We start from the raw sequence: 23441 nt of genomic DNA, 5'->3' as shown, positions 1-23441 counted from the left end.
ACATAGGGACAGACAGTGGTAAGCGACTTTGTTTTATACTGTGTAATGAAGCTAGATATCCGCAAAGGATAGTTAATAAGTAAAACGATGAAATGAAGTAGTGGCTAGCTAGCTAGGGTACCAGCGCTTCTCACCATCAGCGAGTGACACATACCACCTCACCACTTAACGTGGGGGAAACGCGTAATAGATTTTTTCCAACGAGAATGCAAAAATTTTAACAAAATAAAACTGACATCAAACAATACACTATTTCAAAACAGATTAATATGCACTAAAAAGTAATAATAATAATTGCGTATTCAAAATATTTTTTAGAGTTGTTCTATGTAAGAAGACACGCAAAGTATTAGACTACTTATAAGTCGATTTACGATTATATAATGTACTTAGTTGCAATTATTGTTATATTTAGATATACAATATAACTAAGAGCTGAGATGACCCAGTGGTTAGAACGCGTGCATTCTAACCGATGATTGCGGGTTCAAACCCAGGCAAGCACTACTATATATATATATATATATATACACAAATTAAGCCTATATATATATATATATATATATATATATATATATATATAGGCTTAATTTGTGTTTATAATTCATCTCGTGCTCGGCGGTGAAGGAAAACATCGTGAAGAAACCTGCCTGTGTCTAATTTTATAGAAATTCTGCCACATGTACATTCCACCAACCCGCATTGGAACAGCGTGGTGGAATATGTTTCAAACCCTTTCCTTAATGGAAGAGGAGGCTTTATCCCAGCAGCGGGAAATTTACAGACTGTTACTATAAGTAGCTAAATATAATACTTTAAGAAATATGTTTTTACAAATTAACTTTTATACGACAATATACTTTGTCAATCAGATTCAAAATCAAATCAAATCAGAAATAAAAAAAAAGAAAAACGAATTGATAACCTCCTTTTTGAAGTCGGTTAAAAAACAAACGATTTGTATCTCCTACTAGCTGTGTGACGACCTTGTACGCGATTGGGTTTAACAGAAAAAAATTGTTATTATAGCCTTAGTTACTTATTATATCAGTTATCTACCAGTGAAAGTCCCGTCAGAATCGGTCCAGCCGTCCAGATTAGCCGGAACAAAACAGACAAAAATTGTAAAAAAAATATTTTGGTATATGTAACGTGTATACATTACATACATATGCATTGAGTAAAAAAGAGCTATTGTAATTTTCCAAACAGACACTCCAATTTTATTATATAGATTATTTTATTCTCGTGTTCAGTGGGTCGCAGTCAATGAAACACTTCAAATGTTCAATATAATAACTTGTTCATTTCACTTAAAATAGACCAGCCTTTCATCTCCAAGTATTGAATCTTAAAAGGTTATTTTATTCTTATAAAGATAACGTGCTTGATTTAAAGATTTAACTAGTACACATGTATGTACAGTCGTAAGGAAAGGTTCGTCACCTTAAGATCTATTTTCGTGTGCTCAGCAGTGGCGGATTTACAAATCTGCCGCTAGTAGGCTAGTAGGCTATTCAATTTTTGCCACCCCTACGTTTTTTTGCAACATTTATGATCTTTTTTTATGTGTAGGTTGGCGGACGAGTATATGGGCCACCTAATGGTAAGTGGTCACCATCACCCATAGACAATGAAGCTGTAAGAAATATTAACTATGCCTTACATCGTCAACGTGCCACCAACCTTGGGAACTACGATTTTATGTCCCTTGTACCTGTAGTTACACTGGCTCACTCACTCTTCAAACCGGAACACGACAATACTGCGTATTGTTACTTGGTGGTAGAATAACTGATGAGTGAGTGGTACCTACCCAGACGGGCTTGCACAAAACCCTACCACCAAGTACCCTATAAAATAATCGGTCGAGTATCGTTAACGTGCTCCTAAGAATTGAAGAGTTCCCTTACTTCGGATCCCATGCTCAGAATATAAACTTTCTCCAAACTACCCTCCTTTCTTATAAAAAAAGAATCAACAAAATTTGTTTGGCGTGATTTTGAGTCATCCAATTATCGCGAACATATATAATGTTAATTTAAGACTTAGACCAAATTAATATGGGGTCATATGGGAAGCACTAGCTTTCAAACAAAAAGAAAATTATAGAAATCGGTTCACCCAGTGAAAAGTTATGAGGTAACAAACATATAAAAAAATACAGACGAATTGATAACCTCCTCAGTTTTGAAATCTGTTAAAAATTCTTGTTGACTTTCATATATGAATATATATTTATTTAACAGTCATAGTAACAGTCAAGTACTTCAAATGTTAGGAAAGTAACTAGTGAGTTTCTTGCCGAATCTTTTCGGTTGAATCTACAATCCGAACCGGTGATAGCTTCACTTATAAAATCAAATCAAATCAAAATAAACTTTATTCAAGTAGGCTTTTACAAGCACTTTTGAATCGTCATTTTACAATTAAGTGAAGCTACCACCGGTTCGGAAAGTAGATTCTACCGAGAAGAACCGGCAAGAAACTCAGTAGTTACTCTTTTTCAATATTTAAAAACTACAAAGTCATGATGGTTAAATACAATTATTTAAATTAGTATATCCTGCCTGGTAGTCAACAGGTATTAACTTCACGCTTTTTTATCATCTATAAAATCTTGTATCGAATAATATGTATGCTTTTTCTACCAATGTATTTCTTACAAACGATTTGACTTTACGAAACGGCAAACTTAAAAATGTCTGCGGAATTTTATGGTATAGCCCACGCAATTCTCTTTAACTATCCAATTCTCCTCAACCCGTACCTCACACTGCTACTAACGTCTCTTTTTCAACAACTGCCTCTCACTTCACTTCCGTTACGGCATGGGCATAGGATATCCGAATTTCGTTACATCGGTTGTATACCAACAACAATAATAGCCTGTAAATTTCCCTCTGCTGGGTGAAAGTCTCCTTTCCATTTGAGGAGAAGGATTGTGTATAAAACACCACTCGTTCCCAAGACAATGACAGTTTATTAGATTTGAATTTTCCTTTTGAAATTTTATTATAGAAACGGATACCTTGCCCCAAGAATACTTGGTGGTAGGGCTATGTGCAAGCCCGTCTGGGTAGGTAGCACCCACTCATCAGTTATTCTACCGCCAAACAACAGTACTCAGTATTGTTGTGTTCCGGTTTGAAGGCTGAGTTAGCCAGTGTAACTACAGACACAAGGGACATAACATCTTAGTTCCCAAGGTTGGTGGCACATAGACGATGTAAGGAATAGTTAATATTTCTTACAGCGTCATTGTCTATGGGTGATAGTGACCACTTACCATCAGGTAGCCCATCTGCTCGTCCGCCAACCTATACCAAGAAAAAAGAAGGATTTATTGACATATACGAATATCATTTCATGTTACTTCCGATAGCAACTCCAGTCTGGCAACTCGTAATTTTTATTAAGGAACTGTAACTCTACACGTGTGGACCACATTCGTTCGTAATGTTTATATTACGTTACGAACACACGGATACTTTATTACTCGTTTATGTATATTTGAAGTTCATCATCACAATGTTTTATGGAAATATTTTCACTTCCTTGTTAAATTATTTTGGCGTCTTATGAAAGTAAACAAAATCGTATAAAACAAAGTCGCTTTCTCTGTCCCTTTTTTTATGGTATAAGTTGGCGGACGAGCAGATGGGCCACCTGATGGTAAGTGGTCACCATCACCCATAGGCAATGACGCTGTAAGAAATATTAACTATTCCTTACATCGTCAATGCGCCATCAACCTTGGGAACTAAGTTGTTATGTCCCTTGTGCCTGCAGTTACACTGGCTCACTCACCCTTCAAACCGGAACACAACAATACTGAGTACTGTTATTTGACGGTAGAATAACTGATAAGTGTGTGGTACCTACCCAGACGGGCTTGCACAAAGCCCTATCCACCAAGTAACTATGTTTGTACGGATTGTGATGACGTTTTTTTTAATAGATGAATTGATTCGAGAGGAAGGTTTTCGTATGTAATACATAGTCAACATAGTAAAGATACACTGATGATTTTAGATGTTTCTTATGTGATATAAATAAACAAATTCTGTAGTGTATTTAGTATCAGTCTTGTAAAGGCAGGGCGGGTCGCTAGTATTTAACAAAAACCGAATACAAACATACTATTTCAAAACAAATTAATATGCGCTTTGTGAAGGAAAGGTCGAAATTCTGTTACATGTGCATTCTACCTACCCGCATTGGAACAGCGTTGTGGAATATGTTCCAAGCCTCCTCCATGGTAGAAGCCTTAGCCCAGCAGTGGGAAATTTACAGGCTGTTACTTTACTTTATGCACTTTAATAATTAGGAGCGTATTCTCTTTTTCTCCAGGGTCACTTTTTTTGCCCCCAGGGTCTAAAGACCATTAAATCTAGTCCTGTTATGAATAAAGATATATTAATCATAAACATATAGTAGAGCACAACATATAGTTATTAACAAAACGCATGAAATACGTTAATCGCAGGTTTTTAATCTTTATTCCTACTTCGATTCGAATAGCTTATAAGATGATCTTCTATATGACATATCATAATCATAACATAGTATAAAACAAAGTCGCTTACCGCTGTCTGTCCCTATGTGTTGATCTTTAATACGCAACGGATTTTGATGTTTTTCAACCGACTTTAAAAAGGGGGAGGTTATCAATTCGTCTGTATTTCTTTTTTATGTTTGTTACCTCATAACTTTTAACTGATTATGATAATTTTTTTATTGACACCGGCTCCAAATATAACAATAACTATAACTACATATACAACAATAACAACAACTAAACCGACTTTTAAGTAGTCTAATATTTCATTTCATTTCACTTAGGAGGACTCTAAAAAATATTTTGAATAGGTACGCAATTATTTTTATTACTTTTTACTGCATATTCATTTGTTAATAGTGTTTCGTTTGAAGTCGGTTTTTCGTTTTGTTAATTTTTTTTATTTAATAGATAGATTGAATCAAGAGGAAAGTTTAAGTTTATACTATATTGTGCGTGTATATATATAATACACGCACAATATAGTAGATAAACTCAGGTTATTTTAGTTTTTAATGTTGTAAGACGTAACGGTGTGTATTGTCTAAAGAATGAAAAACTTTGAATGTCTTAAGACATTCTGTAGTATCTACTAGTATCAGAATTGCACCGTGCGAAGCCGGGCGGGTCGCTAGTATCTAATAATTTTTATTTCTTTGTTCTTAAATCTAAAACAACAAACTATTCATAGTAAAGCTATGACACTTATGACCAATTGATACGTAACAAACTGTAGATGGTTGAAATAAACAATATATAAAATAATTTAGAATAATTCGAAGTATTAGTAAATCCTTAAAAAGGGTAATATAACAGTTATTCAAAAAAAAAACAAACTTACTTTTTTATTTGAAACCACAGACACAAAAACAAAATCACATCACACAATCTTTAATTAATTACACAAAAACGTATTCTATTTTTAAATATAACGAAATATTGACACAAAAATATACGTATTATTATGCGAATTAACTCCAGACACGTCCTTATGTTGCGAGAATCACTGTTAAACTGAATTTGTAAGAGGATCCGCCTCTTCAGGGCGGAGTTTGGTAAGAAAGAGACGGAATATATTAAGCATTCATAAGAATGAAAGAGATAGATTATCCGTATTATGAAGTGATATATTTTCAGCTAGTGGCCTTCCCCCTGTTTTAGGGGTTGGTCATCAGATGTGAAGGGTACAACTAGCTTCATTCTTTAAGAAATCATCAAAATCGATTCAACGAGTTTGTTTTAATCAGATATTTTTAACTTTGGCGTTTAGTAAATGCTAATCGTTTGTTTTTACAAACAAATACATTGGTAGGTAAAGCATATACCTGAACTTGGCTGACACGCTACCTCGTGCCTAGATTATTCGATACAAGATTTTGTAGATGATAAAAAAGCTTGGAATTAATACCTGTTGACTTCCAGGCAGGATACATTACATACATATATAATTATATTTAACTAATATGATTGTATTTTTTAAATGTTGAAAAACAGTAACTACCTACTAAGTTTCTTGCCGGTTCTTCTCGGTAGAATTTACTTTCCGAACCGGTGGTAGCTTCACTTAATTGTAAAATGACGATTCAAAAGTGCTTGTAAAAGCCTACTTGAATAAAGTTTATTTTGATTTTAATTTTATGATATACTAACGCTTCACACGGTTACTTATATCGTTATATTATGACTAAAATTACATAAAATCGTTATAAACTGTAGCCTATGTGTTATTCTGATGTATAACCTATATTACTGTTAAATTTCATCCAAATTTGTAGAGTAGTTTTATCGTGAAAGAGTAACAAACATACACACATCCTCACAAACTTTCGCATTTATAATATTAGTAGATTAGTAGAAGGTAGACGAGCAAATGGACCACCTGATGGTAAGTGTTCACCACCACCCATAGACAATTCTGTAAGGAACATTAACTATGTCTAAGATGTAGGGACGTCTCTATTGGAGGCCCTGGCCCCTGGGCACATTAGGTTAATGAAGCCCCTATGAATTAGACAGAACACGCATTTGTTAGAATAGACAAAGAAACTTTCATTATTCTTGAAAATAATGATTTGTTGAAATACCAAATTAGAAAAAAATTTGGAAAGATTTGAAGCCCCCCTGGCTTTCGAAATACATTGGTAAAAAAGGCATACGTATTATTCGATAAGATTTTGTAGATGATAAAAAAGCGTAGAATTAAAACCTGTTGACTTCCAGGCAGGATATATTAATTTAAATAATTGTATTAACTAACATGACTTTGTATTTTTTTAAATGTTGAAAAAGAGTAGGTAACTACTGAGTTTCTTACCGGTTTTTCTCGATATAATCTACATTCCGAACCGGTGGTAGCTTCACTTAATTGTTAAATGACGATTCAAAAGTGCTTGTAAAAGCCTACTTGAATAGTTTATTTTGATTTTGATTTTATCAGTATTTCCCTCCAAAATATACATGTAGGTAGATACCTATTATACATATAAATCTTCCTCTTGAATCATATTTAAACCAAAAGCATAAAAAAAAAGAAAATATAGTAAAGAAACACTGATAATTTAGACATTTAGGTATCAGTAGGTATATTTCCGATACTATTCCGACTCTATCGAAATTTTCTGAAATCATGGAGTTACGACAAATTGTAATTTTTTATCATGATGTAGCTTGGATCTAATCGTTTTATTCCCGAAGTTTGCAATCGTCTAAAAATTCGTAAAATTTTTATAGCACACAAATATTCCGTAACGAATCTTATAAATATTACAATTGAATATTTTCGAACGTTTAAAAGTAAAGTAACAGCCTGAAAATTTCCCACTGCTGGTCTAAGGTGCCTCTTCCATTAAGGAGAGGCTTTGGAACATATACCACCACGCTGTTCCAATGCGAGTTGGTGGAATTTCGATGAATTAGACACATGTAGGTTTCCTTACGATGTTTTCCTTCACCACCGAGCACGAGATGAATTATAAAGACAAATTAAGCACATATATATATAGTGGTGCTTGCCTTGGTTTGAACCCGAAATCATCGGTTAAGATACACGCGTTCTAACCACTGGGCCATCGCAGCTCACTTTTTCTCTTTCGAACGTTTATTGATCCCGGTTTAAAAGCGTAAGTATTCAATACACAAAAGATTTACTAACCGTGTATAATCGCTTACAAGTTTAATAGTTCTTAGCTAATGGTATTATTAGTAAAAAGTCTTTAATAATTTTCCCTACATACATAAAAAGAAAAGCTCTAAATATCTGCCTTAGTAGAGGCAATGAAATATCGTTCTAATTTCAAACAAAAGAAAAAAGCAAGCCAAACGGAAAGGGATAGAAACTCACGTCATTGGTCGGTTCGTTAGCCAATCAGAGCAAAGAGATTTTATGGGAGTATTTGTAATCTCAATTTTTCAATCAATTCGCTATCGTTCTTGAATGCATTTATAATAACTTTAATATGGCTATGGAACATTTTTGAATGCCTAGAATATTTTTATAACTTTCTTTTATTTGACTTTTCTTAAAGATTAATATTTTCAGTGACATGTTTAACACATTATATTATGTCGATTTGTTTTTTAATTTATGTTTTTAAATTCAGCCTAATTATCTTGGCTGTAAAAAAAATATCACGGACATATTAGGAGTCTTTATTTTTTTTCTGCTATAACCTAAAAATTTCTTCACATGTATTTTGGTTGACAAATATAAAAAAAAAATATGTGTTTTATAAATTATGAACCAACAATTTAGTAAAATTAAAAAATAATATAACGTTAACTACACTTGGGCGTTATTTTAAGTACTTACATGTTCGTAACAAATTATTTTTAAAAATTTAGGCTCTTAAAATTATTTTTGATTTGATTAATGATAATTGTTACTTAAAAGATTTTACTTAATATATTTTTAAACGGTTTTTGAATATGTGGAAGAAGGTCCAACACTCAAGTAGCTATCGGCATCAGAGTCGGATTTAAAGATGTGGAGGCCCCGGGGCCACAAAGAAGTGAGGGCCCTAAACAAACAGAAGCGTGAACATCCTAATAATTATATTATTATGAATTAATTAGTTTTTTTTATTTCAATCAGTAAGCTATGAATTTTTTCGTATTTGTATCGGTAACTTTTAAAATATTAAATAGTAACATTATTATAATTTGACTATATCTCAGTATTTGTTAACTTGCTGAAAACTGTAGTCCCCTCTCATGTGGAGGCCCCAGGGCAGTTGCCCCGGTTGCCCTCCCCTAAATACGGTCCTGATCGGCATATACGTAGCTATATATATATTTTTAAATTAAAATTCAATTATCTAAGTCATCATCTTACTTCGGTTGGTGGCGTATTGACGACTTTAGGTAATCGTGATTGAAAAATCTTTTAACTCAGAAATAAACGATGTTACTTGTGTATCCTGTAGTCATATATCATCATCAACAGCCTGTAAATTCCCACTGCTGCGCTGAAGGCCTCCTCTCCCTTTGAGGAGAAGGTTTGGAACATATTCCACTACGCTGTTCCAATGCGGGTTGGTGGAATACACATGTGGCAGAATTTCTATGAAAATTTGTCACATGCAGGTTTCCTCACGATTTTTTTCTTCACCGCAGAGTATGAGATGAATTATAAAGACAAATTAAGCACATGAATCAGCGGTGCTTGCCTTGGTTTGAAACCGCAATCATCGGTTAAGATGCGCGCGTTCTTACCACTGGGCCATCTCGACTCTTTTCTATATCCCATAGTATTTTATAATAATTATAGTTAATACTAGTAGTCACCCGCCGTTTTAGAATGTTGGTTGTCATCTGTTAGGCAAAAGTATCTAGCCTATTTCCTTTCATGGAGTTCAAGTTCGCTTCATACCAAATTTCATCAAAATAGGTTGAGCGGTTTGGTCGTGAAAGAGCAACAGACAGACAGAGTTACTTTCATATTCATAAAATTATTATAGATTTTATACGACGCCAAATGAGAAAAAGGTATCCGTCAATTTTGCCGCCATAACGAGTATCTGTCAATGTCAGATTAAAAAGTCAATTCAATAATGATTTTACAAAATAACAGATATACGTCTGTAGTTCATAGATAATTATACAAAGGATTAACAGGGAAATTACGACTACTATTCTTGGCTTTAAAGTTTAATTGTGTTTATTTTCTCGAGCTGAGATCGAGAGATGGCCCAGTGGTTAGTTAACCGATGATTGTGGGTTCAAACCCAGGCAAGCACCACTATATATATGTGCTTAATTTGTGTTTATAATTCATCTCGTGCCCGGCGGTGAAGGAAAACATCGTGAGGAAACCTGCATGTGTCTAATTTCATCGAAATTCTGCCACATGTGCATTCGACCAACAATATGTTCCAAGCCCTCACCCTTTCCTTAATGGAAGAGGACGCCTTATCCCAGCAGTGCGAAATTTACAGAATTCTCAACCGTACCAATCAATCACTTTCGTGTCTTCTCCATCCTATGTGACATTGGCGAAATAATTTGTGCCCTGTCGGCACAACTAAAAGCCAAACTAAGAATTGAATGGAATAGATAATTATAATTCATATCATATTTAATATTAAGTCTTCCACTTATCAAAAGGCAAGCGACGCCGCAAGCAGAAACTAGGGCTATCCATAAACTATGTTATAGTCTATGCCCTAGCTTTGTGACGTCACTTTTTGCGCAAAACTTTATTTATAAAATGAAAATCACTTTTTTTTTGGTTGATAAAAATCTTTATCTATGGAATAAAAACCCTAAAAAACTATAACTGCTCTATTCTTAGGTAGACAAGGTTTAAATTGTTTTGTCAGCGAGCTCACACTTTACAAACCACTGACCAATACAAGCAGATCGCGAGAATTTTTAAATCGTCAAAATTTAAACGTCAACATTTCGCAAAATTTCTCTGTTAAATAACCAGATTTACAATTATTTTTATATTTACAATTGCTGGAAATAAACAGACTATGATGTGAACGGCGCATTGTCACAGATATATCTAATATTGGTTTACAGTTAATACTCAAAATGTTCAAAAAACAAAATGTCTAGTTTACTACTACACCTGACTGATGTAATTTTATTTAGTTTTAATTAATTATTTTTTTTATTTTCTTATGTTTATTTCAAGTACTAACAATAGTTCTTAAGTTAAAAATAAGTCTGAAATAAATTAAATATTATTATTATTTTACCCTACCCAATGTTAGAAGGCAAATGATATATATTAAAACGGTGATCGTCTTGACGCCGATTCTACGGTATTTTAAGGAATGGCATGGGACTACAGACTTCAGTGGAGTCCTCATTTATCGCCCTTTCCAGGAAATCAGCTCCGCAGTATATGCGGTCAGAAAAGTTAGACAGCTAACTGATATTGACACTGCTCGTTTAGTATATTTTGGTTACTTTCAGTGTTATGTCACATGGCATAATAGTTTGGGGTATATAAAGTATAATTACAAAGTTGCTGACCTCTGTCTGTCCCTATGTATGCTTAGATCTTTAAAATTACAGAACGGAATTTGCTTCCATTATTTTTAATAGTAAGATTCAAGAGGTAGATTTATATGTGTAAGACATATACAATATAGTAAACAAATACTAATATGTGTTGAAGTTTCTAAGGTGATGTATTAAATGCTGTGCCGTATAAAATAGTATGAATTACAGTTTTACAAATTATTGATTGAATTAATTACAATAATAATTGTATATATATATATATATATAATAAACTAAATTCAATAGCCTCTGCTATATTAATAATATGCAATAATAATGAGATATAAATTATGATACAGAATCAAATGTCATAAAATCGTATTGAAAGCTAGGGTTACCCTGTAACTCTAGTCTATATAAATATAAATTTTAACAAAAAGAAAAACCGACTTCAAACAAAGCAAATAAAAATGCACTAAAAAGTAATAAAAATAATTGCATATTTCACATATTTTTTAGAGTTCTCCTAGGTAAAATGAAATGAAAAATATTAGACTACTTAAAAGTTGATTTACGATTATATAGCGTAGTTATAGTTATTGTAATATTTGGAGCCGGAAACACTACCTTTCAAACAAAAAAATATCAAAATCGGTCCACCCAGTGAAAAGTTGAGATAACAAACATAAAAAAAAATACAGACGAATTGATAACCTCCTCCTTTTTGAAGTCAATTCAAATACTGAATTAACTAAATTCGATCATCAAGGATGTGTTCATGTAAATAAAACAATACTAAAATTAGAAAATTATTTCATTTATTAAAATTTCACTCAGTAGAACTCCACCCGCGAATATTGGTATAACATGATTAAAACTCGAGGTCGAGCGACGCAGGGTGTCGCAATACATTCATAACTGGAAGAAAAATACAAAACATTTATAAACAAGTACAGGGGTAGGAAAAGATTCGTCCTTAAGATCTATTTTCGCGTGCTCAGTGTGAGCGATAATCTGCCTTCTGGATCGAGAATATATGACACTGACAGATATCGCGTATATTAATTATTTTTGGCATCTCGACCAAATCTCTGTTCGTGGTCACGAACTAGTTATAACGGATTTGACCACGAACGCTGTAAAGTGCTCGAAACGTCGGGATGCCAAAAATAATTAATGTACGCAATTCAAATCCGTTATAACTAGTTTGTGACCACGAACGTTGTAAAGTGCTCGAAACGTCGGGATGCCAAAAATAATTAATATACACGATTCAAATCCGTTATAACTGACAGACATATTTTGACAATTCAGTAGAAGATATCATATCTAACTTAAATTTGTAATGATTAATTACACCGTTAAAAAATTTCATGTTTATATAAAACTACGTAGTCCAAAGATGTTACACTATTTGGAATCATGTTATCATACTATGTAAGTTTAATTTTATATTCAGTTGTCAGTTCAGTGCTTTAGTTACAAAAGGTACTAAGAGTTTACGACTTGATAAAGGAATGTATTTGAAAAGTGACGAAGGTTTTCTTTGTCTGACTGTACATTTAACATCAATAGTCTAAATTTAAAGAGGTTGCACATTAATGTAAACAATTTATTCGAAAAAGAGATCAACAACAATAAAAATTCGCTGCAGCAATAAGTATTAGTCTCATCTAAGCAATATATTAAAACATTCAGCACTAGATCGCTTGAAGAGAATAGATTTCAGTCAAACTGTCGACAAATGCAGGATACAATGCGAAAGTGCCGAGATGGTCCAGTTTTTAGAACGCTTGCATTTTAACCTTAAATTGATTGCGGGTTCAAACTGACGAAAACCACTAAACTTTCGTATTCTTAATTTGCGTTTATAATTCATCACGTGCTCGGCGGTAACATAAAACATCGTGAGGAAACCTGCATTTGTAATTTAAACTCAATTCTGCTACATATGTATCCTACAACCCGAATTTGAACAGCATGTTAGAATAGGCTCAGAACCTTCTCAAAGGGAGAGGAGGCCTTAATCCAACATGGGGAAATTACAGTCCGGCAATGTACGCGAAAGTGAGATAAAACCGAACATAATAGAATTCTTTCTTGGACACATATTCACAGAAAACGGCCCATGTGTGTGTAAGATATCATTGCCATACACACTAGTTAAACAATACAGTAATCCACAAAATACTAACCTCATTCCATAGCAGATGCATCTAAATTAATATTAACGTAACTGGCCCCCATATTATCCCGGTGGCGAGGCGACAAAACATGACGTTTCGCGTTTTCACCGTCGTCGACGTCCGCGTCACAGACACCGCACTTCAGTTTACCGAAATCGTAGTAAACGTATTTATTCCTCGACAGCATATTCACGTTATGCTTTAACTCCAAATAGAAACGAAAGACGTTCTCAGCTGACGGCTTGTGTTTGAAGTGGTCCGCGTACACCAAATGGAAGAGCAGAGATCGTATCGAATTGAAAACGCCTTTACACGGAACGCACGTGAAACTCGCGCCTTCGCTGTGCAAAACATAATTGCCTTGCATGTATATGCTGATGATGTCACCTTTGTTCGATTTCACTCTCGATTCGACCATCGAATTCTGGTGCTCGAAATTCGAAAGGATGTGCGTCACTGTTTCGCTGATATCAGCGAATGATACATCACATAGTTCGCATTTGAAGCCGCCATCGACGATTATTTTGTTCATATCCAACAATTTCTTATCGTAGTCAGAATTTAAGGCCGTATTTATCAATTTCGATATCGTCTCGATATGCAGCGTGCTCTCGAAGTGTTCCACAGTCGCCGCGAATGACGGCAGAGCGATGTAAGTCGGACAAATGGCGCAAACGTAATAATTACCGAAGCTCGCGAAATATTCGGCTGGACGGCACTGATTCTTGTACAAAAGGGATAATTTGTGCGGTGCCGCATTGCGCAAATGTTTCTTTTGACGGATGTGATTGAACAAAACCTGTCGCGGACCGCGCAGGGTCATGTCGCAGCAGGAACAGTAATTAGCGATCTTCCCAGACGGTTTTATAAAGTTCTCAATCACGACGTGATCGCGATTATTCAGCGGTTTGCCGACACTGGCCAAAAACTTCGCCCAGTCCAAACTCTTCGGCCCCCATTCATCAGGCACCGGGCCGTCAAGATTCTTCGTTTTCATCGTCCGGTACAGCCTATCCGATAGTCTAGAGAGATGATTCTCGTCCAATATATGCAAGATTAACTTTTCATTCGTTTCAAGAACAACCTTGCAAAGATTACAATATTCCTGCACTTGTTCACGAGTGTTCCTTCCATAGTCACATAAAAGCTGTTTGGTCATATGGGCGTTGAACCTTTTAATCTTTTCGATGGTCGGTTCGTTCTTAGCGAACTGCGATATATTTTCGTCTGATTCGAGAATGCAAGCGAGGTTGTGTATATGTGTCTCGCTAAACACGTGGTTCAAGACGCTGTCGTAACGAAATCTTAACGTGTAGTATTCGCACGCCATGCAAAAAAATGCAAGTTTCCCTGTACGATCGTCAACTAGAGTCAACAGTTTGTGATTCGTCAATAGCTTAACAATTAAATTCTCTATAGGTCCGTAGTAACGATATTTCTTGACTTGATTCTTGAGCGGTCTCTCGTTATTCTGGTCGCCGTCGTCATTATCGAAGTTCTTGTTAGCGTCAGCTGCGAAATTCTGATTCACATTGTCCTTGATGCTCATAATTATCGGCGCGACCGAGCTCGTTTGAGTCGAAAAATCAATAGACATCATATCTTGACAGAGCTTATCGTACAACGTCTGATAGAATTTTATCGCTGCGTCTATGCTTGCCTCCGAGTTATCCGGCATGTTTCTTATCAACGACGTCTCCAACTTACTTAGGAATGTCTTCTCCAACTTTTCCATTGGCTTCACTAACTGTATAATGTGTTCGATGCTTTGTCCTGGGTTATCACCGCTCTCCATAGCGGAGAGACGCCTCGACATTTTCGGCAAAATAATTGGTTCAGCCACATCGATGCTCTCCCTTTTCAACTTGGGTAAATGGACATCGAGATTGAAGTGTTTCTGAAGGGATTCCAGCAGAGGTTCGTCATCGTTTAGCTCGATTTCGACCTGACAATCCGTACATATATGGCTCTGTTTTGCTGTCTCGGCGATCGAGAACTCAGTTTTAAGTATGTCCGGCACATCGCTTACGGGCAAGCTGTTGAAACGCTGCCTCTGCAAGCTGCTCTTCTTCTCCGTCGTAAATATGTACTCCACTTCAACGCCCTCACGTTTCTTGAGGAATATCTTGCGATGTGTTTCGTCCAAGTTCTTCAAATAACGCAAAATAACCGCACTCTGTTGCGTTTTTGGATCGTTTATGACATTGCGGAAGTGCTTGGCCAATCGTTTCACGTCGTCAAGCTTCCGGAACGAAAGAACGGTGAGTTCCGACACGCCTTCGCACAACACATCCAAACTGTCATTTGATTCGGACATATTTGATTTATATAATTAGTCGCACCCTCGCGGTAAAGGTTATACAAAATAAAATATATCTGTAAACTGTTTCATAGACCAATCTCGGTTTTCGCCGAGAATAATGTCGCACGCGAATAATTCGACGTGATGCGGTGCCCGTACGATTGTTTTTTTTTTTTTTTTTGTAATTTGTGCTTTGTTTTTGATTTTGTTATCCAAGAGAGGTTGGGTCGAATTTTTTATTTGTTTTGAACTGGTTTGATCTGAAGACTATCACCGCATTTCAAGATCTGTAATGCAAACAAAAAATATTTTAAAATACGAAATTTACTTTCAACGAGATGAAACGGGCTAGACTACAAAAAAAGGCTATAAATATATTTACAATCCCACACTTTACATTGTATTAAAACAACGTGGAATATGCCATTAATCCTCATATCCTTAAAAATAGTTAATTTTTAAGATAGAGTTTACAAATTAACTACCTTACTTATTATTCATAATGATCTAAGATTGATCTGACAGTAAAAGGTGAATTATGCGGAATCATTCCTAATGTCGTTTAATATTTTGTAATCTATTCCAACCATAAGAGTAAAACAGTCAAATAAACAACATTCAACAGCAAATTGATCAATCAAGCTTGATCAATCTACGCTAGGTTGCTCGCCTAGGAAAAATGAATATATTGGGGGCCATTCCGCTAAAACAGTACCAACTGGAGTTAAAGTATTGACGGTTCAAAACTTGAATGCATAAATAAATGTCATATCAACAAACGAGCACTCGGCACTTTGTATCACCCATAATCTTTTAATCAAGCAATAGATCTTATTAAACAATGTTTTCTTATCAAGACATTCATATAAATATTTATAAAGTACAATGTTTATTTATGATATTAATATAGTAGGACTAATCGTTAGCTAAACAAAGGTATATCATTTTAAATGAAATTCTTTTATCAGAATACTTGTTATATAATATAATCTTCTATTTCCATATCTTTATTAGGAAAATATTGTGAGGAAACGAACATGTGACAGGTGAAAATCTGTTAGTTGTGTATCCATCAGCCAGCACTGGAGCTGCATGATGGAAGATGCTCTGACAAATGAAGATGTTAAACGAACAGTGGGATATTAAAAGGCTTTTATATAATATATATGTTCATTTCAATCTGTACTAATATTGTAAAGATTTATTTTTTTGTTTTGAGGGTAATCTACAGAAAACCTCTCCAAAGGATCTAATACTAATAAAAATTATAAATTTACATTATATGCATTATATATATGCTATAGGGTAAATTATATTTATATATCTTTGTCTTTTGTTGTATTGAAAGTGATGATATTTATAACTAATATTCCTTTACGAAGCTCACAGTTATAAATCAATCTTAAGTATTTTTCTTACAATAATATTTACTATAAAATAAAAATATGAATGTTTTCCTTGTGTAAACACATAAATCTTTGAAATTAAACATTATAGATGTTATATATTTATAAATTAACATTACACGTAGCTAGTTAAGTAAACAATGTATCGTTATATATCGTTTAGCCTACTTAAAAGGATAACGCAAATAAATGGAAATCACAAAGTTTTCCTGTTCTAAGCACTATGTAAAAAAGATTAACTAACATTTTGTATTATTAAAAGGAAACTAAATATACTTATGAGTTGAATTACGATAAAATAATTATTTACAATCAAAATAACCAGTAGCGACGAACATACAAAAAGTTAGGTTATAATGATTGTGCAAATAATTAATATTTGAATTATATGCTTATATGCTCTAGATGCAGATAACTACTGGGATATGTATAATAATTACCTGTAAATCTTGAATTTGTGCATGGCAGCGAAAACCGCCTATAAAATCAGTACGGGCATTCGGTGACAGTCTTTTGGTGACATGATAGATATTAGATATAGAGAATAGGAACCACTGTAGTCTGTACGCTATAGACAACTTCTACAGATTATATATATTATATATCATGTAAATAAAGATATTGAAAAAAATATATATTTCGTAGATAGATTAGAATTACGAACGTAATTTTCAAATTAAAATAATTCGTATTTTGTATTTTATCATAATTTTGAAATTTAATCAATAATGTTATCAATAAAATGGAATAATACTATGCACTTAGAAAGAGTGAAAATTATTTCTTTGTATAATTATTAACAGGTTGTTTTGATTTTGACGTTGAAAAAATAAGCGATCGTAAACCCGTTTATTCTGTGCTAACAGATGAATTGAAAAAAGAAATATTTTTCCGATTGTCAATGAAAACTGTCAATTGAGATTTATGTATAAAATTCAATATTTATGAAAAAATAAAATAATAGCAAGGAAATAAGAAAGAATTCCATGTTAATAAAAAACTTACTTATTGACATGTAATAATTATGAACGTACACAAGCGGAGATAATCAGGTTAAATAAATATGGATGAATATATAGATTTGGACAATGATAACATTTGCGGTATTTGTTACGCTGAATTCCTTGATATTGATGACTTGAAACTACATATTATTCAATATCACTTGAACGAAACCAGCAAACATAGATTTTGTGACTTCTGTTCCCGTATTTTCAGTGATATTGAAGCCTATTCATTACACATTAGGAATGCGCATTTAAGTACTTTGAAGATTTGTAAATATTGTACTAGAGTGTTTAATGATGCCCAAAGTGTATCACGACACGAGAAAAAACACAAAAGTTCATTTTACTATCCAAAAATCGCATGTTCGAACTGTATAAAAGTATTTAAGAACAAAAAAGACTTGGAGTACCATGAGTACGAAAAACATCGCGATAGTGAAGACGGTTTGATGTTGCAGCACTGCTTTCCGGAGCTGTCGTCACTAATCAACATAAATATACGTAAATTCTTCAAAGGTTTGCACGAAAATTACTTATACAAGTGTGTTGTGTGTGAATTATCAACTCCAAAAGTTTCCGAGTACATAGATCATCTTGTGACGAACAAATGCAAATCTCTATCGTGTAATACATGCTGTAATGTGTACGCCTGGAAGTCCAGACTCGAACATCACTGTAAATCTCACAAGAAGAAGGAAACTGATGTTAATAATGGAAAAAAGCAATGCCCGAAGTGTGATAAATACTTTCATTTTACAAAACTGAAATCACACTTGAAAGAATGTTCTAGTATGAAGTGTATACCGTGCAATGAGTTGTTTGATTCTGTGGAAAAATTCGCTCATCATGTCACAACGCATTCGCACCGAACTCCTGTACAGTTTGAGAACTGTAAATACTGCCGCAGACCGTTCATCGGGTTGAATGCACTCAAAAAACATATAGATAGATCTCATAAGCATAACTTGCACCTTTATAAATATAATTGTATATATTGCAATATTGTTTTTAAGCATCCGAAATTGTTATTTGGGCATTTTTTCACAAAACACAGAGATATTAACCCATATACGTGCAAAATATGTAATATAGATTACAGGATACGTAAGAATTTTACTCTTCATATAAAATTGGATCATAAAAGCGTTGGCTTTGTGGAGTTCAACAGCAATTACCATGTGTTCTTCACCGATAAAAAGTCTGAGAAGCCATTCCAACCGAGAAACATGGATATTGCAGAATCAACGAACAAGGAGAGCGATAATGAAATGTGTACAAATAATGCTGAAAACGATTTAAAAAAAATACAAAATGAGAATGATAATGAAAGTGAGGAGATTGGAGATAGTGAAAGAAATATAAATGAAAATATCAATGCTACTGAAGTCTCGAGTAAAGTAGAATCTGAAGCTAATGTTGATGCAGATTTAGAAAAGGAGAAATCAGAAGTAACTGAAAAACTTGAAGAAACAACTGCTATTGTGAATGAAAAAACAAATGCTGATTTAGATAAAGAGAAATCAAGTGTAAATGAAGATCTGAAAGAAACAACTGCTGTTGGAAATGAAAAAACAAAAGAATCTTGCGAATTATCGAATAGTAAAGTAGAAGATGAAGCTGCGATACAAATGAATAATGATCAAACTAATCCAAATGATAATCATGAAAAGCCCAGTGTCAAACTAGTTAATGTTAATTCAGATTTCATGACCGTGACAGAAACGGAAGCAGATCAAACGGAAACGGAAGTGAAACGAAAAGCGCGCGTGCAGAAACGTAAAACGAAAGCTCAGCCGACGCGATCTAGAAAGAGACAGAAAACATGCGACGTATCTGATTCGTCGGACGATTCCGATGTTCCTTTATCGAAAATCGTAAACAAGAAACCTAAACGTACAAGAAAACGGAAAATTAAACGTAGGAAACCATCGAAGGACGCCATACAGTACGGTCGGAAGAAAATGAAGTTCATTTGTTTCAAATGTGATCGCAACTGTTACACATACCAAAACTACCATCGACATATGAGTTTGCATATGAAGAAAGGTCACAAGACGTGCGTGAAATGTTTCGAAAAGTTCAAAACGAAAGATGAACTTAACGATCACATGAAAACTGAACATTCCAGTTCGAAATTAACAGAAACACTCAGGAAATTACTGGATAAACGCAAGAGCGACAAAGAAATGACAGCTAAAGCAGCGGATAATATAATATCGAAGACAATTCAGAGGGTACCCTTCGAAACAAATAACACACAAGCGACGATAACGAGGGTCGAAAGTGACAAAATATCAGTCAAAAAGTTTCTAGAGACTTTCAAACCGGATGCAAACGATCCTTCAGCTAAGAAGATATCCATATCCAACAGCCTTTCCATACGGCCGGTTGAGAAAGATGAAACGAGATCACTTATAAAAATGACAAAGTTTAAACCAGAACCCACGGTGATAGCGCAGCGTCCGCAACTAAAAATGCCAGTTAAGTTCAAAGAGGAAGAAAGGCAAGAACACAAAGTAAGTATAAAATTAGTTTATTGTGATTATGTAGCACCAACATTAAACCTTGAAAATGAAAGTGCTAATTTCAATAAAACAAACGATCGATCTTATTTCGATGAGTCCTACGACGATGAGGTCCGCAATAAATCTGAATTAATACCGGAAGTTGGGCGCGAAGTACTCTTAGAAGATCCAACTAAAGTAAATCATTTGAAAAGGACAATCGTTCTTAAAGATCTGTTGTCGTATAATAACGTGAGGATAGGTCACCTGGCGCCCAAAGCGCCTTTCTATAAAATCGTCAAAATCGACGAGGTCTTACACGAGAAACAACAGCCAACTGTCGAACCGCCAAAACAGACGAATATAACATTACCGAATGGAACGAAGTTAGTCAGCGTGAATCCCTTGGCTCACCTCTTGGGTAACAAGAGCGTTTCGGATATTCCGAAATCGAATCCGTATAAAAATAAGTCATACAGCTACAAGCCGAAAATGCAAGATTTTGGACAAGCGATAGTTAAAGCTATGAAGGTTTTGGATAAAACGCCCGCGAAGAGAAAATCTACAAAGAAGAATTGATCCAGTCAGCTGAATTTGCACTAATTAGGCTGGAGCTTAGGGCGGCAGATTAAGAGGGGCGGCAAATATAGCCCAAATTTGTTATTATCTTACAGTAATAAAAAAAGAAACTTATAATTATGCATACAAACGTCCGTAATCCGTATACTCGTCACTATATAGCGGATTGGAAAAATAAACTAGTAACTGACAGAAATATCACCTAGTTTATAATCATACTAATAACGGGAAAAAACCGATGTAATGAGGACGATACAACACAAATCATAATTGTTGCAAAAAAAAGTAGGGGCGCCAAAAATTTAATAGCCCACTAGCGGCAGATTTGTAAATGCGCCACTACTGATCTGTCATATTGATAAACTACAGTATAAAAAGGGTTATGGTACTATGATATGGTTTTTCCCCCGTACCATTAAAACATACATAATAAAAATAATAAACAATTCATAAGGAAAGTAAACTATTGAAACATAACAAATATTCTATTCTAGATAAATTGTACAGCTTCTTTTAAATGGGTATTTATGAGACCTAGAATTTTCTGCAGTTTTTTGTTCTAAATTTTTTATTACATTTATTATCATGGAGTAACGCTTGTAAAGATTATTTAAGCCTAAACTTAAATCGTTCAGAAAGAATTTGAGATTCGTAAAAGATAATTTTGAATTATGTTTTATAAAAACGTATATTAAAAGAATATTATTGTATACTAGTGCGGTGTTATCAAATAAATTTTATCGAGTATTAATTGGTTTTTAAATATTGCGGTAATTATGTTAAATTAATCTTAAGTTGGCGAATAAATGTTTATATACCAAACTCATATTTTATTTTCTCTTATAATCAAAACTGTATTAAAAAACTATTAGAATATTCGTGTGTTATAAGAACAGGATGACGTAAAAGTATAAAAGTATAAATGCACGAAAAAGTAATAAAAATATTTGCGTATTCAACATATTTTTTAGAGTCTTCCTAAGTTAAATGAAATGAAAAATATTAGACTACTTAAAAGTCGATTTACGATTATATCATGTAGTTATAGTTATTGAATCGAATTGATAACCTCCTCCTTTTGGAAGTCGGTTGAAAACTATATAAGCCGTAATTCTGCCATTCCTATTTAATGACAAAGTTTATACTAAATTGTCTTACTTTGTGTTATGTTGATACTGATTATGTATTACAAAGTACCTATATGTTAGTTCGATTAATCATTAACTACCACATACATACACCAAATATATAAAATTAAACACTAAATAAGGCTGATTTACCTTAAAAATGTAAACTCATGTCAACTTCAAATTCGTGTTACAAGAATTGAAGTAATGAAACAATAAAACGAGTTTAGCTTACAAGAAGCTTGATTATTTTTTAATTATTTGTTTATTAATTATTACTTATTTAATTGTTCTTTATTATTATATCAAGACATGTGCACCGAATCGATATCCTATGACCTTTGAACATTTCTAGCAACTAATAAGAAAGTGAACGAAACAAGTGAGATAAAAATTGATTTTAGAAATTAATAAGTATGTATTTGAGAAAACAAAAAAAGAAGGTGGATTTTTAGGGACACTTTATGAAGCGAAATTTAAACTCTGTTTTAATTTGTATTGAAAGTTCTATTTTATTTTATTTGATTATACCTTGCTACTTTCAAACTGACCCGCGTCCTTTGCAGGGATACAACAGTAGATAACAGGTAACAGTATATATCATGAACAATTTTTTTATTGAAATACGAACTAAATCATAACGCGATAAAAAGTATATATCAAATTCGACACCAATATAAATATGATATGTGGGAATTTATTAAATAGTTTTACAACCACTGATTACATTATGATGTTTACTTACCATAAAAGCGGTTTTTTGTCATAATTCCAGGATAAAACACTGACAACATTATTCTAAACACCTTAATTATTGCATAACACAAGAAATATTAACTAACAAAGACCGTTTTAACAAAAAAATTATCATTTTTTTGTTCCTGTGCCAGTGGACACGCTACGCTTGTCCATACAATTTATCTAGCGATGCCGGGGACACGCCTAGCGTGTTCGCGGCATTATGTATGGCGGCATCGCTATGAGCATAGGAAAAATTTAGGTGGCAGTGAACGTGTTAATAATAAATAATATTGAAGATTGTATTTGCTTTTTGTCTTTCGTTTCATACTATTTTGTCGCATTTACTGTCGAAAAACTTATATAACCACCAAATCCCACCAAACCATCATCATAACCCACCAAAATAACCTCAAACATTTATTAATAAGTTGACACATTGTTGAAGAGCCGTGATGGCCCAGTAGTTAGAAGGCGTGCATCTTAACCGATGATTTTGGCTTCAAGCCCAGGCAAGCACCACTATATATATGCTTAATTTGTGTTTACAATTCATCTCGTGCTCGGCGGTGAAGAAAAAC

The 23441-nt window shown here is 33.9% G+C and overlaps 2 protein-coding genes across 2 annotated transcripts; one reads left to right on the top strand and one right to left on the bottom strand.

Annotated features, from left to right (window-relative positions):
• Positions 1 to 11807: 11807 nt before the first annotated feature.
• LOC124542157 lies at positions 11808 to 17478 on the bottom strand. Its single transcript, XM_047120092.1, has 3 exons — positions 17346 to 17478; positions 13207 to 15786; positions 11808 to 11929 (listed from the first exon to the last, which is right to left on the bottom strand). Exon 2 carries the CDS (start codon positions 15512 to 15514, stop codon positions 13208 to 13210), a length of 2307 nt encoding a protein of 768 aa, XP_046976048.1. The 5' UTR covers positions 15515 to 15786; positions 17346 to 17478; the 3' UTR covers positions 11808 to 11929; position 13207.
• A 295-nt stretch (positions 17479 to 17773) lies between these two features.
• On the top strand, positions 17774 to 21014 carry LOC124542212. The gene has a single exon (XM_047120157.1). It carries the CDS (start codon positions 17969 to 17971, stop codon positions 20993 to 20995), a length of 3027 nt encoding a protein of 1008 aa, XP_046976113.1. The 5' UTR covers positions 17774 to 17968; the 3' UTR covers positions 20996 to 21014.
• The last annotated feature ends 2427 nt before the right edge of the window (positions 21015 to 23441 follow it).

This window comes from Vanessa cardui, chromosome 30, assembly GCF_905220365.1.
Source record: "Vanessa cardui chromosome 30, ilVanCard2.1, whole genome shotgun sequence".
Classification (NCBI taxonomy): Eukaryota; Metazoa; Arthropoda; class Insecta; order Lepidoptera; family Nymphalidae; genus Vanessa; species Vanessa cardui.
Note: the sequence above shows the minus strand (reverse complement) of the source record. Positions and strands in the feature narration are given on the sequence as shown.